Source organism: Talpa occidentalis, unplaced genomic scaffold (assembly GCF_014898055.3).
Source record: "Talpa occidentalis isolate TD23 unplaced genomic scaffold, MPIMG_talOcc4v2.1 talOcc4.17, whole genome shotgun sequence".
Classification (NCBI taxonomy): Eukaryota; Metazoa; Chordata; class Mammalia; order Eulipotyphla; family Talpidae; genus Talpa; species Talpa occidentalis.
The window spans coordinates 10976422-10994008 of NW_023601754.1; the positions used below are offsets into that span (position 1 = coordinate 10976422).

Here is a 17587-nt window from a genome sequence, read left to right on the forward strand (position 1 = left end):
CTCAGTTTTTCATTTATTTTTACTTGTGAAGTTATGTGACATGCAGATTTTTTTCCTTTATATGTAATTAAATTTCTTAATCACTTTTGGAGGGATCTTGATTTTGAGTCATAGTTAGAAAACTTTCCCCTCTCTAAAATTATAGAAAAGTTTTCCTATCAATATTTTTGCTTTTATATTTTCATATTGACATTTAAATGTTTGATTTATTTACCGTTTATTCTGATGGTAGACATAAAGTATAATTTTTTTCCATATGACTTCCAAGTTGTCTCAGTTTTTTTTTTTTTTTTGTATTTAAAGAGCAAGTTTATTAGAAAAGAGATAGGACAATAAAAGACACTTGCATAGATGCAAACGGGCAGAAAGAGCTGCCTCAAATTTTTTTTAACAAAGTTTAGTTTTACACCAATGCATTTGGTTTTGTTTTGGCTTTTCTATTCCTTTCATCTACCTCTTCATGCTTTTATAATTATGGAAGCATTATACTACATCTTAATTCTATATTTCCTGTTTTATTGCGTGTTTTTGCAAAAAAATGTTTTGAATTTTATCAAATTCTTTTCTAGCATCAGTGGAGAGCATATATTTTCTTAGATCCAGTCTGTGTTAATAGAGTTTCTAATAGTGAGCCATCTTTGCATTCTGAAATAAACTTTCCTTGGTTGTAAGTATTCTTTTAATGTGTTAATTGATTATTGCTAATTTTCTGTTTAGGGGTTTACATTGATATTCAGAAGTATAGTAGGTCTATAAATTGGTTTATTTGTTTTATCTTTATCAGCTTTTAATAACAATGTTAGACTGAAAACACAATATTAGAAATTAAGACCTAATTGTACTCACAGCTGAGATATAAATGTATCAATATAAATTCCACAAATTGAAGCCCAGAAAGAAAAAAAATAGGAAAAAGTGAAAAAAAAAATAGAGAGCAAAAGCCAATTGGGATACATTCAACATAGTTGTAATTGGATTCTTAGAAAGAGAGGGAAAGAAGAATGGAATAAAATTGCCTGAGAGAGAATGGCTGGGAACTGTCTAAAAATTGTGATAATATGGATCCACGTTTTTACAAAGCTCAGCAAACCCTTACGGGTTATAAATACTGCTGAAAACCAAAACAGGGAAGAAAAACACATTACCCTAAAAGACCTACCAATAATTATGATGGAATATTTTTCAGCTGAAATTATGGAAGTCAGAAGACAGTAAAATAGCATTCATTCCAGGGATGAAAGAAAAAAGTTAATTTAGAATCCTTTACCCATTGCAATGTCCTTAAAAATTGAAGACAGAACAAAAATACTTGTAAACAATAAATAATACTGAGAACCCCTCCTGCATCATATGAAAGATGCCAATCCATTGCTTTTTCAGTTTCTATTGTTACAGTTGACAGACAGCTATAATTTAAACTGTGGCTCCTTTGAAGATGTCTTATTTTCACTGGCTGTTCTTTGAATTTTCTCTTTGTCTTTGATTTTCAGTTTGACTGCATGTTGATTTGTGAAGTTATGAATGTAGCACTAATTACAATAGCCAGCACAAGAAAGCAGCCTAAACATTCATTGACAGAGGGTTAGATCAAGAGATGTGGTCTTTCCACATGATGGAATACTATCCACCCATAAGGAAAGATGAAGTACCGCCATTTATGGCAAAAATGGGGGGAGTTAAGGGGTATCATGTGGAGTAAAGGAAGTCAAACTGAAAAAGACAAATACTAGACATTTATATAGCAGACCATTTAACAACACAAGAATACTGAAAAACCTAGTGGACATTATTAAATGAGGTGAGGATTCTGAGGTGAAGAGGGTGCAAGGAGGGAGAAAGGAACAGGATGTAAGGGATATGGGTGGGGGGGGGAGACAATGTAAATAAATTAGAAAAATATAGGTGAATAAAAAAATAGAAAATTGAAAAGTAAAGTTGTTGAGTCAGTAAAAAATGCTTTGGTGGATTCCATCTTTATTGGTGTTTCTCTGTGTCTCAAAAATGATGTAATCTGCACATTGTATATACAGAACCATCATTAGTTTGTCTAAAATTACTTATTTTTTGCTACCTACTAGGAACCTTACAGGTAACACACAGAAATCTACATTTTTAAGAAAGTCTGTGTAATTATTGTTAATTCAGTTCACACTACATGAATGCAACAAATTTGGTCAGAACAAAGAAAAAAAATAAAGATATTAAAAAGAAGAAGTAGCAAAACACAACAATTCATATTATATATGTATTTTTACCGCAGCCAATCAAGAGAATTTGATTCTCTGTACCTGTAACAAGAAACAAAATTTAAGTTTTCTGATCATGTCTGATCTCTGGATTGATGGAGCATAAAAAAGAATAAAATGTCTTATGCTGATGTTACATTCTCCACCTTCATCTTGGAGGGGGCCTGGGGAATGTTGGGAGATAGCCTAGTAGCATCATTCTAGAATAAATCTAAAAATGTGTCTATAATTTGTTAATTCCTAGGTGAAAAAGTATTTATATCTCTATATGGAGCTGCTGTAGACGTGAATATAAGACTGGATAAGAACTCCTTGATCCTTGAGAAAACCTACATATCTCTGGCCAGTCAGCGGACTGTCACTATTCACAACCGCAGTAACATCATCGCCCATTTCCAGTGGAAGGTATTTGCTACCCAGGAAGAGGAGGACAGAGAAAAGCACAGGTTTGTGAGAAAAATCACCTCTATGCTAAAATTGGTGGGGGGGGGACTCACAAAACTCATTTAGTATGAAAAATCAGTGAGATTGGTAGTAAGGTTTTAGCTAAAATGATGTCAGATTTTTATATTTTGTTTTCTATGTATGATACTCCATTGGAAAAGTTCATTTAAAGAGCTGGAGCTGAGTTATGTGGCACAAAATGTTGTCCATCCTCAGTTAGTCTTGACTTGGTTATAATTTATCAGTAGCTAAACTCCTAGATTTTAAAGACCAAATATATCATTGTTCATTATTCTTTCGAAATAAAGCCATGGGTCTGTATTTCTTTCCATGACCTTAGCCAGACTGACCAGATTCCTAAAAATAATCTCTTTTGGATTGGGATCAATGTAGAATTTTTTTTTCCCAGTGAAAATATGTTTTGAAAAAATAGGAAGAACAAGGAAAAAGAAAGACTTAGCTATGACAGCTTTTATAGTCTCAGTTTTATCAGCATTGTTAAACCCACGCTCATCATGCAGTTTAATCATCACTTCTCGTTGGTATCTTTAATCTTCTGCTTTCAGAATGATTTTCCAGGCAATGGAGAACATTTATAAAATGGAAAACCACACGGTCTTAATTAATCTCATCACTTCAATTTTGAATACTTCTCTTTCTTGAGGCCTGTCCTTGCCTTTTTTAAACCCCATCTTCATTTTTCTCTTCTTCCATCCTCCTGAATGAGCACGTCTGCTGTGTTCACGGAAGTTATTTCAGCCTTTTTTATTTGCCTCTCCATTTTCATTACCCCGGGAAGCTTCAAAGCTTTGTTTAAAACCAAGTTAGCATGTGATAAAAATAAGTCTCAGGTCCATGGAAGCCAGACACCAGTCCCCCAGCGAGCCATCCCTAATTGAATCAGGAGCTGTGACAATGACAGGACACTGTGGACCAGAAGCTTTGTCATTCATACAATGAGCTTTAATCACTGTATCGCCACTGTGCCATCTTTAAAAAGTGAGAAAAGAAAAGCTTTTGCCAGCCCCAAACTTCGTTTTGCCTCACGGTATAGAAATACCAGCCCTTCAAATTGGCGAGAGGAAGCTGTTCCTTCAGTGCACTCCGTGGGTCCTGGTTCTCCAGCTGACATGGCTCACTGACAGCTGGGACGGCCCATAGGACAGGAGAAGAGACGCCAACGACGAGGCGGTATACGGGCAGTGTTTCCACAGCCTCCTGACCAGTGCTGGAACCTTGGGGAGAACATGCGCGCCCCGTGAGGAGGAAAGCCAGCTTCTGCAGTCTGTGTCGCTGTGTTGGACTGCACAGGACGTGATTGATGTCATGTCAGTGTCCAAAAAAGTATTTAAGACAGTTCTTCTATTTAAAGAAAAATTATTTATTTATTTATTTATTTTCTTACATTGTTGTTCACTTTCGGGTGGTATTTGGATTCTCCCCTCAGGTGTAGTCCCCGCAGTGCCCATGATCTGTGTGCACAGTCCCTGCCTCTTCCCTCCCCTATTTTGACCCCTCCCTCTCCCCTCCCCTGCTGTGTGCCTCAGATCTATGGTCAGGTTGCAAGTTTTGTCTCTTTTAAGACCATTATTTTCAATAGTGAAACTCAAGAAAATGTCCAGCCAGTCACTATTAGAGGGACTAAGACAGAGCCCTTGCATCACTCTCTCTCTAATAGTATCCTTGATTCTTTTACTTCCTTTTCTCTTGTTTTGTCTCTTTTTTCTCCCCCAATGTTTTTTATTGTGGTGAAATCCATAACGTAAATGTTCACCGACGCAACCATGTGTAAGCGTACAGGCCAGTGGTGTCCAATGCAGTGACGATGTGCAGCCGCCACCACCATTCATCTCCACGACCCCTTTCACCTGGGAAAACTGAAACTCCATACCGTCTAAGCAGTCACTGTGCAGGCCCCACCCCCAGGCCCCTGGCAACCACCATTCTACTTTCTGTCTCTGGGATTTTTGACTACTTTAAGATCACAAAAAAGTGGAATCACACAGTGTTTGTCTTTTTTTGTCACTGGCTTATTTCACTTCCCCATGGAGGAGACTGTAGAATGTCCTTCCTTTTTAAGGCTGAATAATATTCTCTCATATGTATGTGCCACATTTTGCCTCTTCATCTGTCAAAAGACACCTGGTTAGTTCCACATTTTAGCAGGGGGAATGCTGCTGTGAACATGGGTGTGTGCATTCCTCATCAAGGCCCTGCTTCCCGTGGAATTGCTAGATAAAATGGCAATTCTACTTTGAATTTTTTGAGGACCCATCATGACAGCAGCTGTCATTTCTTACATTCCTATCAGGGGCATAAGGACTCCAATTTCTTCAGTCTACTCTTAAAGATTCAGTACAGGTGCTTCCTCTAAAGAAAGCCTGGCCCCCCATCTCCTCCTGCTGGGGTGGGCGCCCCAAGGTATTTCCACAGTTCTGATAAACTGATGTGTCTTTAGCTCCAGTTCAACACTTAGAAAGCAAGTTTCTTGTATTGTCTTCCTTTTACTCTCTCTCTTGCTCTTTCTATCAGTTCCTGTAGCATTTTTTTTTTTTAGCAAGGGAACAATAGGATAGTGTTTTCATAACCATGATTGGAAGCCTTATTTTATCATGTAGGATCATGCCTCTCCTATGTGATGAGCTGACTTCAGGTGATTCAATAAGAATTGCTGCATTTTGGGCCTCCCCTGGTGGCGCAGCGGTTGAGCGCTGGGTTGCGAAGCTGCCCGCAGCCTCTGCAGCGTCGGTTCGATCCCCGGCTGCTCCCCGGCCACCAGAGGAGGGTCCCACATGGCGCGCAGACCTCTCCTGCCGCCCGCTGCTCCCCTCAGCAGTGTACTTCGGTCCTTCTGCCTGCTCTGGTGAATTTTCTCACCCTCCCGTGCTTCTGACTGTACCCAGTGCTTGTATAAATAAATCTTTAAAAAAAAAAAAAAAGAATTGCTGCATTTTTACTTTGGGTGACACATATCAGTGTAACTCATGTCTCTCCAAACTGGATCGGCTAATTAATCTAAGTAAAGTGAGGAGTGAAAGTGCTGCCTTTCCTCTTTCTCTCCCCTCTCCAAGGGCCAGTTGCTGAGGGCAAGAGGAGAAGAGCTTTAGAGGGAAAAAAAAAGGAGTAAGCCATTTGCCCTACTCTCCTGTTTGACTAGGGTGTCTCATCTCTCTCATGCCTTCCTGTTCCTTGATACATCCCCATTCATGCTGGGACTTTCCTATTAGTAGCCTTGGGTTCTTGTTCCAGGATGTCACTGGCCACAGAATGCCTATTCTCTTGAAAGGCAAGGTAAATGCAGAGAAGTTTGTCGTTTCCTGAACATTTAGTTCCCGTCCCTGCCCCGTGCAGGTAGCAGTAGTGTTGCTATGTCTGGCGCCCCCTCTTCCTCCACCTCAAGTCCTCAGCCTGGGTCGCAGTGGCAGCAGTGGCAGATAAGCAGAATGTTCTTTGGTAGCTTGCTTATGGCCAGAGGTTTGCTCAATTCTGAGCAGCAGCAGTGGACTCTTTAACTAATGGGGTACACCCTCCCTCCAGCTCCCGGGCAAGACCAGTGGCATCCCTGGAATCTTGCTTTTATGTAGGACTCTTCTCCTCTTGATGGTGAGCAGTCCCTTCCTTCCTCCTTCTTCTGGCAGCAGCCTCTGTAGTTAAATATGTTGAGAGAAAGATCAACTTTCATCCTGAATTTGGAGCAGAGAGAATCTAGTCTAAAAGGGCTCATGAATGCTTTTGGAGACTAAGGTTTCTCTTCTCAGTACCCCAAGGGCCTAAGATTTAAAACTGAAGTGTAAATTTTTATGTGAGATGTAAGAGTCTGCTTGCTGCTCTCGGGCTAGAGCAAGGTTTAGAGCATGTTCTGAGGCATCGGCTACAGGCGCTGGTAGCCCGTGTCCCCCAGCGTCTCAGCGATGCACCCGAGCAGACCTGGATGTCTCCTCTCAGTGGAGGAGTTTCAGTCCTTCTCCAGAACAGGAAGGCCTCGTCTTTTTTGGCAGTTTACCATTTCTGTTCCTCTCCGCCTGCAGCATTTTGGTAAAAACCTCAGGACACATGGCCAGATTTGGGGTCCATCAGGCAAATTTCAGGTTCCAAACTCTGACAGGTGTACACTTTAAATTTCCACTAAACCTACACACACACACACATACATTTTGTTTTTGTTTTTGTTTTTTTTTAAACATTTATTTATTTATACAAGCACTGGGTACAGTCAGAAGCGCGGGAGGGTGAGAGAATTCACCAGAGCCAGAGCGGGGAGCAGAGCAGACAGAAGGACCGAAGTACACTGCTGAGGGGAGCAGCCCCGGGGCAGGAGAGGTCTGCGCGCCATGTGGGACCCTCACCCTGTGGCTGGGGATCGAACCGGTGCTGCAGAGGCTGCGGGCAGCTTTGCAACCGGGCACTCAACTGCTGTACCACCGGGCAGGGCCCACATACACATTTTGAATCAGATAGAGAGACCTTCAAAAAATTACCTTTAAAGTCCCTCTGTTTCTTGATGTTTTCCTGGGACTTATAGAGAAATGGTTCTCTTTAGAAATGGAGGCTGCATTTATCTCTCTTCACTCCCTCCACCTTGTCCTGATGGGTTATAAAACATTCCACAAGATTCTTTCATACTCATTCCCATCAGATTTCTGCTCCCTATTTCTCCATCAAGGTCATGGCCATACCAATGGGCACTAATTCTAGATTTGCTCTATCCAAGAACTCCGGGAGTTCTCAATGGAGCCTTCACAGAGTGGACAGCTTGGATTTTTTTCCCCCACAGCATTTCTGGTATTGGAAATGCTAATGATGTGTTTCTTTTCTTTTTTTTTTTTTTTTAAATATTAAATTTTATTTTTATATTCCCCCATACAATTGCAAACGCCCCATTCTGACCCCAATCCTTCCCCTCCCGCCCCCCACCCCCCAAAAAGTGTCTCTGGTTCATAGTTTTTTGTTGATTTTGATTTTCACTTTCTTATATTCATTTTCCTGGTCCCTTATTTAAGTTTTCTAGATTCCTGCTATGAGTGAGACCATCCGGTATTTTTCTTTTTCTTTTTGGCTTATTTCGCTGAGCATGATCCCTTCCAGCGCCATCCATGTTGCTGCAAATTGCATGTGTTTATCTTTTTTGAATGCTGAGTAATATTCCATGGTATATATGTACCACATCTTCTTGATCCAGTCATCTATTTTTGGGCATTTGGGTTGTTTCCAAAGCTTAGCTATTGTAAACAGTGCTGCTATAAACATAGGGGTGCAGGTGCTCTTTGGAATTGATGTTTCTGTGTCCTTTGGGTAAATACCTAGGAGTGGAATTGCTGGATCATATGGAAGCTCTATGTTTAGTAGGTCCAGAAATCTCCACACAGCTCTCCATAGTGGTTGGACCAGTTTGCACTCCCACCAACAGTGCAGAAGAGTTCCTTTTTCTCCACACCCTCGCCAACATTTGTTGTTGCTAGTTTTTTTAATATGTGCCATTCTCACTGGTGTGAGATGGTATCTCATGGTAGTTTTGATTTGCATTTCCCTGATGACAAGTGATGTTGAACATTTTTTCATATGCCTGTTGGCCATTTGCATTTCCTCTTCAGAGAAGTTTCTTTTTAGCTCTTCTGCCCATTTTTTGACTGGATTATTTTCTTTGTTGTTGCTGAGTCTCATCAGCTCTTTGCAGATTTTTGTGATCAGTCCTTTATCATTAGTGTTGGGTGCAAAAATGTTCTCCCAGTTGGTGGGGTTTCTCTTTGTTTTTGTTGTTGTCTCTTTTGCTGTGCAGAAGCTCTTTAATTTGATGTAGTCCCAGCTGTTTATCTTTGTCTTCACTATCACTGCTTTGGGTGATGTGTCTGTAAAGATGTCTTTGATGTGCAAATCCCGTAGTGTTTCGCCTATATTTTCTTCTATGTATTTTATGGTTTCAGGTCTTATGTCTAGTTCTTTAATCCATTTTGAGTTGATTTTTGTGTATGGTGTGAGGTAGTGGTCAAGCTTCATTCTTTTGCATGTAGCGACCCAGTTTTCCAGCACCATTTATTGAACAAACTTTCTTTGCTCCAATGCATAGTCTTTGCTCCTTTGTCAAAGATTAGTTGACCATAAATCTGTGGGTTTATTTCTGGATTTTCTATTCGATTCCATTGGTCTGTATGTCTGTTCTTGTTCCAATACCATGCAGTTTTGATGATTATGGCTTTGTAGTATAGTTTGAAGTCTGGGAGTGTGATGCCTCCATTTCCTTCTTTTTTTTTCAGTAGAGCTTTGGCTATTCGGGGTTTTTGGTGATTCCATATGAATTTCATCAATAATTGTTCTATTTCTTTGAAGAATGCCATTGAGATTTTGATTGGAATAGCATTGAATCTGTATATTGCTTTTGGTAGGATGGCCATTTTAATAATGTTTATTCTTCCAATCCATGAGCAGGGGATGTCTTTCCATTTCTTTGTGTCTTCTTCTATTTCTTTTAACAGTGTTTTATAGTTTTCTTTGTATAGGTCCTTTACCTCTTTTGTTAGATTTATTCCCAAATATTTGATTTTTTTTGTTTCGATAATAAAAGGGGTGGTTTTTTTGATTTCTTCTTCTTCAGATTTATTGTTTGTGTATAGGAAGGCTACTGACTTTTGCGTGTTGATTTTGTATCCTGCCACTTTACTGAATTGATTGATGAGTTGAATTAGTTTTTCTGTGGAGATTTTGGGGTTCTCTATGTATATTATCATATCATCTGCAAATAGTGATAGTTTGACTTCTTCTTTTCCTATTTGGATTCCTTGGATGTCTTTCTCTTGTCTTATTGCTCTGGCTAGGACTTCCAGTATTATATTGAAAAGCAGTGGTGAGAGTGGACATCCTTGTCTTGTTCCAGATCTTAATGGAATTGCTTTCAGCTTTTCACCATTGAGAATGATACTGGCTGTTGGCTTGTCATAGATGGCCTTTATGATGTTGAGGTATGTTCCTTGTATCCCAAGAATTTCAAGGGCTTTTATCATGAATGGGTGTTGCACTTTGTCGAAAGCTTTCTCAGCATCTATTGATATTATCATATGGTTTTTATATTTCTTTTTGTTGATGTGTTGGATAACGTTGATTGATTTTCGGATGTTAAACCATCCTTGTGCCCCTGGAATGAATCCAACTTGGTCGTGGTGAATTATCTTATGGATACATTGTTGGATTCTGATAGCTAAAATTTTATTGAGGATTTTTGCATCAGTGTTCATTAGGGAGATTGGCCTGTAGTTTTCCTTTTTTGTGTTGTCCTTATTCGGTTTTGGTATTAGTGTAATATTGGCTTCATAGAACATGTTTGGTATTGTCCCTTCCTTCTCAATTTTTTGGAAGAGTTTGTGAAGGATAGGCACTAATTCGTCTCTGAATGTTTGGTAGAATTCATTTGTAAATCCATCAGGCCCTGGGCTTTTGTTTTTGGGGAGGTTTTTGATTACCATTTCAATTTCGCTGCTTGTAATTGGTCTGTTTAGGTGTTCTATTTCTTCTTTATCTAGCTTTGGGTGATTGTAGAGTTGTAGGAATTTGTCCATCTCCTCTAGATTGTTGAACTTGTTTCCATATAACTGTTCATAGTAGTTACTGATTATTCTTTTGATTTCTGCTGTGTCCGTTGTGATTTCTCCTCTTTCATTTATGATCCTGTGTATTTGTGCTTTCTCCCTTTTTTTCCTTTGTGAGCCTGGCTAGGGGTTTGTCTATTTTATTTATTTTTTCAAAGAACCAGCTCTTGGTTTCATTGATCTTTTGGATTGTTTTTTTAGTTTCAATTTCATTTATTTCTGCTTTGGTTTTTATTATTTCTTTTCTTCTACTGGTTTTGGGGTTTTTTTGTTGTTCTTTTTCTAGATCTTTGAGCTTCAAGATTAGGTTGTTTCTTTGAGTTCTTTCTTGTTTTTTGATGTGAGCTTCTATTGCTATATATTTTCCTCTTATTACTGCTTTTGCTGCATCCCATACATTTAGGATATTGGTGTCCTCCTTGTCATTCAATTCAAAGAATTTTTTAATTTCTTCTTTGATCTCCTCGTTAGTCCAGTGGTCTTCCAGTAGTGTGGCTTTTAATCTCCATGAGGTAGGATAGTTCCTTGCCTTCTTTTTATGATTTATTTCTAGTTTGATGCCTTCGTGGTCAGAAAAGATGGTTGGTATGATTTCAATCTTGGTGTATCTGTTGATGTTTGTCTTGTGCCCCAGTATGTGATCGATCCTGGAGAATGATCTGTGTGCGCTTGAGAAAAATGTGTACTCCGTTTTTTTTGGGTTTAGTGTTCTATAGATGTCTGTTAAGCCCAAATGCTCTAGGTCCTTATTTAGCGCTTTAGTTTCTTTACTTATTTTTTGTCTTGTTGATCTATCCATTGTTGATAGTGGTGTGTTGAAGTCTCCCACTACGTATGTGTTTTCTCTGATGTCTGTTTTCAGAGAGGACAACAGTTGTCTGATATATTTTGGTGCTCTTTCGTTTGGTGAGTATATGTTAATGAGTGTTATTTCTTCTTGAAGTATTGTCCCCTTGATCATAATGTAGTGACCATTGGGGTCTCTTTTTATTTTTTTGAGTTTGAAGTCTGTTTTATCTGATATAAGTATAGCTGTTCCTGCTTTCTTTTTTGGCCCATTTGCTTGTAGGATTGTTTTCCATCCTTTGACTTTGAGCCTATTTTTATCTTTTGTAGCTAAATGTGTTTCCTGGAGACAGCAAAAGGTTGGGTTTTGTTTCTTAATCCAGGCTGCAACTCTGTGTCTTTTTATTGAAGAGTTTAGTCCATTTACATTTAGAGTTAATATTGATATGTTAGCATCTGTATTTGCCATTATGTTTGTCTTTCCTTTGATTTTATTTATTCTTTTAATAACTTTTTTTTTTTTTGGTCTTCTTTCGTTGTTATTCGTCCCTCTGAGGTTCTGGCTTTAGGATTCCTTGTAGTATTTTTTGGAGTGGGGGTTTATTCGTAATGAAATTCCGGAGTTTCTCTTTGTCTGGGAAGGTCCATATTCTTTCTTCATGGAGGAAAGAGAGCTTTGCGGGATAGAGTATTCTTGGTTGGCATCTGTGTTCTTGGAGTCTGTTGACTATGTCCCTCCACTCTCTCCTTGCCCGTAGTGTTTCTTCAGAGAAGTCTGATGTCAGCCTGATTGGTTTTCCTTTGAATGTTATCTGTTTCTTCCCTCTTGTCAGCTTCATTATTTTTTCCTTGTCCTGGATTCTTGGTAGCTTTACTATTATGTGTCTTGCTGTGCTTTTCCTTTCGTCGTGGAAGTTTGGTGTTCTTCTTGCTTCTTGTATATCAATTTTCAGCTCCTTCTTCGCATTTGGGAAGTTCTCTTCAATTATCTCCTGGAATATTTTCTCTGTTCCTACATCTCTCTCCTCTCCTTCTGGGATTCCTATAACTCTTATATTTCCTTTCCTCATGGAGTCAGATAGTTCCCGAAGTCTTTCTTCATTCTTTTTCCTTCGTACTTCTCTTTCCTTTTCTGTTTTGGTTCTTTTTATTTCTGTGTCTTCAAGAGAACTTATTCGTTCTTCCATTTCATCTATTCTGCTTTCCTTGCTTTTCCCGGAGTTCTTTAGTTCCTCCATTAATTCTTTGATCTCCTGCATTTCTTTTACTTCCCTCTTTAGTGACTCAATTTCCTTCTTCTGATCTATCACTTTTTTAATCATGGCAATTTTAAATTCTCTTTCTGGAAGGCTCAGAAGTTCTTCCAAGTTGCTGTCGTTGCAATCTGGGGAGTGGTTTTCTTTTTGTGGTGTGCTTCTTTCCTGAGGAGTTGTTAGGTTGCGTGTGGTTCTTCTACTCCCTACTGTCTGTTTTCTAATTTGTCGTATGCGTTGGGACACTGTGTTGCTCGGACTGACTGACATCTTGGGTGAACTTCTCCGCTCCCCTCTGGCTCTTCCAGGAGCCATCTCTGTCTTCTGGGGGAGCTTTCTGCTGGTTTTAGGCAGTTTTTACTGAAGAAATGTCCCTGTTCTCAAATGGCGAAGCGGGATGCAGTCCCTGTGCCTCCGGTTTCAGGCACACTCTTCTGCGCACCCGGTCTGCCCCGGACGTGGGTGCCTGCTCCCTCTGTGGGCTCAGACTGCTGGTCGGAAGGGGCCTGGCGTGGAATAACTTCCTGGCTGGCCACTGGGTCCTCCAGAAGCCTTCTGCCCTTTTCAAGCAGTCTTAAGAAATTTCCTGTTCTATGGGGTGTTAGTGACTTTTTTTTTCCTGGTCGCTAGGTGGCGCCAGAGATCTCTCCTATTGTCCTTGGGGGGCTGTTTTTCGCCTCCCCCCACCCCGTGGGACAGGGAACAGAGCGGGAATGGTAGGGTACACCTCAACAGCTTTGGGGTGCTGTGTCTGCCTTGTGCCCCACCGTCGTGGAGAACCCACGCCCCGAATTTTCGTGCCCTGGGTCTCAGTTCAAAGCCCTCAGTTCCAGGACGTGGGCTGTAGCCCAGTTCAGTGGCGCGGGAATGGCGCCTTTTGCACCCGGCTCCCGTGCCTGGGCGCCTGGTTCTTGCTCACTCAGGGAGGGACCTTCACGTCAGTGAGGACCTCCGCGCGTCTCCCCGCAAGCCTAGGTCGTCTCCCCGCAAGCCTAGGTCGCAGGCGCGGGGACCTGGGCAGCCGGGATCCCGGTCCGCGTTTTTTTTTCAAGCGCGCTGAGTGCGCCACTTTTCCGCGCCAGCTTACCGGCAGCCCGGGCTGTGTGCGCGTCTCCCGGGGTCTTTGTTCTTCTCTAATGGCGCCCGGAGCCGTTCCCTCACCGCCGCGGCGGATCCTGCAGGGTTCGCCTCAGCTCCTGTTCACGGGGTGTGGTGGCTGCAATAGTTCCTTTCCACGCACAGTCCCGCTTGCTGCGTCGTTTGTTCTTGTTGGTCGTTTTGGTTTGTTGTTTCCTCCTCTCTGCTGGTCGGAGAGTGCCGCCTCTGTGGGCGGGGGAGGGGAGCAGGGTTCTGCGCTTCCCTCCCTTCTAGTCCTCTTTTATGGCCACTTTCTTCTTCGGGTAGTTTGCTGGCGTCACCCGTTTATCTTCCGTGTCCCAGTTCTCACTGGGACCTGCCGCTTTTCCTCCCTATTAACTTTTTTTAATGGGAGATCTTACTCGCAGCGTCTCCTCGCCGCCATGTTGCTCCGCCCCCTTGATGTGTTTCTTAAAACTAGAGATCTGCCTGCCTGCTTGTCTGTCTGTCTGTCTGTCTGTCTGTCCATCTATCTGTCTACTTGAGCCAGCCACCTGGGTAGTATTAACTTTGATCTCAGTTGTATTTGGTGGCCCTATCCCTTCCTCAGGGCCCTCCAAGAATCTGAAAACCCTGGTGGTACCTGGTAAATAGAAAGAGGACCTCTAATCCTCAGTTTATAGGCGGCATTGCATGATTGCTGGTGGATAGCTCCATCCTTTCCATGGCAAAGCATGGACATGGGAGTGTTTCTGTGAGTCTTAATTGTTATTTCCATTAGAATCCAGTTACCACTTGGGACTGCTGCAAGGGCTCACATGCAGGTCTCTAGCACCTGAAGATAAGGGAGCATCACTGGTTCACTGCCATTATACCTGAGACACACGTCTTCCCTACTGACTACAGCCCACAGATGGGACTGAACTTGATGCCTGAAGGTGATGGATGTTGGTGGCTCCCAGACCATTTGTAAAATGGGTGAAATCCACAGGATTTACTGAGAGAGAAGTCTGTGTGTGGTTATGCTGTCTGATGAGAGGTGTCCTCATCTGTAAAACTGAACCATGTCTGAGTGCAGAAGACCATGAACCTCAGCAGGACAAGCTGGCAAAACAAATAGACAGAGTCAAGCCAGCTCAAGGTCATTGCACAGTCCCTTCTTAGACTCTCAGCCTTGGCACCAATTCTCCTTTTGTGGGTAAAAGAGGGTGACACCTGGTGCCCTCCCTTTGCATAACATGCCTGTTAACGATTCAAGAGTCCCAGCAGCATGGGAGAAGAGTGGCATTTGGGAATTTCGCTTTGTTCTCTTGTTTTCTGGTGTGAAGGCAGTCCTTCACGCAAGCATGAGCATCCTCCGTCCACGTAAGGCATTTTATCCCCACATCTCACTGCCATTCATTCCCCCTAAGTAGATGTAATGTCTGTGATTCCCTTTATCTGTTTAACCAATTCTTCAATCTCATATCACATTTCTCCACAGTCTTTTATATGATTGCAAGCATTTTGATGAACATTTTGCAGCTGTGTCTTTGTTTACATCCTCGATGGTTTCTTTAGGATTTATTTCCAAAGATAGGTATGAATAAATCCCACTCACAGAAATCCTTTCTTTCTGTAGACTGAGCTGCCTTTAATTGGCACCTCTCTGCCCAGCAGCAGAGAGGGACTGATGCTCTGGTTACCTTGGACACTGCTTCCCATCTGGCAATAAAAAGGAAGCACAAAATGCTTTATTCCTTAAGACCAGAACACATGGAACCCATTTATTCAATTTCTTTATGCTGTGTGACTAAAAGATCCCAAACGCTAAAGTTATAACCAAATAAAGGATCAGGGAAAAAATAATAACAATAAAAAAACACAACACAGCAAAACAAAAATAAACAGACAAGTATAAATCAGAGACATTCTGCAGGGGTGGGGGAGGGAGAGGGATCAAAACGGGGAGGGAAGAGCACAAGGGACTATGGTGATGGTGCATGGGTGAACTGGTGGTGGGAATTTTATGGGGACCACACCTGAGAGGAGAAAGCAAACATTGTACAAAAATGAACAATGCTGTAAAATATAAATATATAAATTATTAAAAAAAGAAAAAGTCATTTGACCTCCTGAGCCCGTGGTTCACAGTTAGTCATTTAGAAGCTAGTTGGGGCTGGGGCAGGAATTCAGTGATGCTGGGCTCTCCTGTTGCTCCATAAGTTGTCTCTTACCACTGGTAATACCAGTAAAATGCTGGGGAAATGGTCACATGTCCTGGAGGAGATAAATTGCAACCTTCCAAGTTCTGGTGAAGTAACCGATACCGGGAGTAATGTGGAAACAGCTCCAGTGAGGGCTGTGAAAAGAGACTGGGGAAGACTGCTTTTCTAATTTATCATGGGAGATGTTAAGCGCTAGAAAGAGAGAGAAAAGCAGTGGCCTTTAGCTGTAGCCCAAACATTTTATAAGCTTAGCGGCTTGATAATTGACTATGCTGGAGACAGGGAGAAAATGAGTCTTGATTGAGCACCTGCTTTGTTCTACTAACTGCATCCATTCCTTGATCACATTTAATTCTCAACATACCTTTATGCTGGAGGCGCTCTTGTTGAGTACTGAGATTTGTAGGAATTAGGTGACCCCAATGTCACAGATCTGGTTAATGGGCAGCAGCGTCTGTGTCCACACCCTGTCTTTGCTGGTCTCAAGGTAACAGCTGAGAAGGAACTAAAACTAAGGACGTTTAAAAGAAACAAAGTTTGAAATGTGAGAGGCAGGGTAGATGTTAAATATTTACAAAGCAGCCTGGAAGACACAATTACCAAAAAGAAAATATTTGTCTAAATACACAGAAGGGCTCAGGAACAAACAGGCATTTAGTTGGGCAGAAGGCCCTGGGGGATGGACTTCTTGAAGGAAGTGACTAAAGATGAGCAAACAGAGGCTCTTGAGAGGTTAAAGTCCAGGTCACTCAGCTAGTATTTCTCTATTACAGACTCAGGGCAAGGAGGGACCACCACAGGGTGAGTGGTGAGAGCGGGAAGGAAGATGGCCTGGAGGGACCCCGTTTATGAAGGTCCTCATGGGAGTACCAGAATGAATGTCACATGTCCTGTTTTTTCTCTAGGGTCTGTGATGATCTGACCAAAGAAGAAAAAAATGAGACAGATGAGTTTCTTGAAGAGTGCATTGCTGATCCTTTACTCCGAGAACGTCTTACCATTCTCTCCCGTACCTTCGAGAACCAGAGAAGGCTGGTTCAGGCAGACAGCATGCTCTTCTTGAATAAAACTTTCACTATTGAGCCCCTGGTGAGCACATAAAAAATTATGATCACACAGTAAACACAAGTGGAAGGCCAGGGCTTATCTTGATGTGAATGCTCTGGGATTGATTTAGTGAGTCCCGGGAGCATAAGGATTCCATCTGAAGAGCCGCATCGTTGTTATGAGACATGAGTGAAGGTTAATGGTGTTAATGCTCAAGGTCACATTTATAGGACACGCTTCCTTTGTCTCAGTCAATGTGTTAGATATTTCATATGCATCAACCAGGTTATCTCATTTGTTATGTTTTGTCTTACTATAACCTTAGAGAAATTCAATAACTTACTAGGCAGTGTCAGCAGTTAAAAATTTATCCCTGAATAGTCTCACTTTAGAGAAGCGCTGTTGACATTTGGGGCTGAGTTGCTCTTTGTCCTGGAGATTGTTTGGTGTTTAATAGCATCCCTGACCTTCACCCACTAGATGCTGGCTTTTTCAGCCCACACTGTCTCTGGGCACTGCCAAATATCCCCTGGTGGGCAAAATCACTCTGCTTGAGAACTGCTTTGCCCTTAACGCACTCAATAAATACTGACTGACTGTACATTCTGTACCAGGTCTTGTGTGTGTCCCAGGCATTGACAAAACAGACACTCCTGGACCTCACTGTCCTGGTGAGAACTGAGTCAGTGGGTGTCTTATTCCATAGGTGAAACTCTTGACCAAAATGAAAATAGCCAGTGCCTTCTCAACTTACTATTTGCTAGGTATTGTGCATTATCTCACACTTGGCAAGCACGCTTGCTAGAGACAACAGGAGGGGTGAGAGAGCCCATGATTAGTTAGCGCCGCTGGTTGCGACCACTCAAATCAGTGGGAGACGTGGGCACAGTGACACTAAGTACAAGATCACTTGTGGAAAATCCCGCTGACTCTTGGAGACCTGTTTTTCA

The 17587-nt window shown here is 41.6% G+C and overlaps 1 protein-coding gene across 8 annotated transcripts in view; it reads left to right on the plus strand.

Annotated features, from left to right (window-relative positions):
- HYDIN (HYDIN axonemal central pair apparatus protein) overlaps window positions 1-17587 on the plus strand; it is a 415526-nt gene that overhangs the window by 192711 nt on the left and 205228 nt on the right. For all 8 annotated transcript variants that reach the window (XM_037516090.2, XM_054696975.1, XM_054696976.1 and 5 more), the window contains 2 exons: window positions 2491-2692; window positions 16496-16679. In XM_037516090.2, the coding sequence (XP_037371987.1) occupies window positions 2491-2692; window positions 16496-16679 (386 nt within the window). The remainder of the gene's footprint in view (window positions 1-2490; window positions 2693-16495; window positions 16680-17587) is intronic.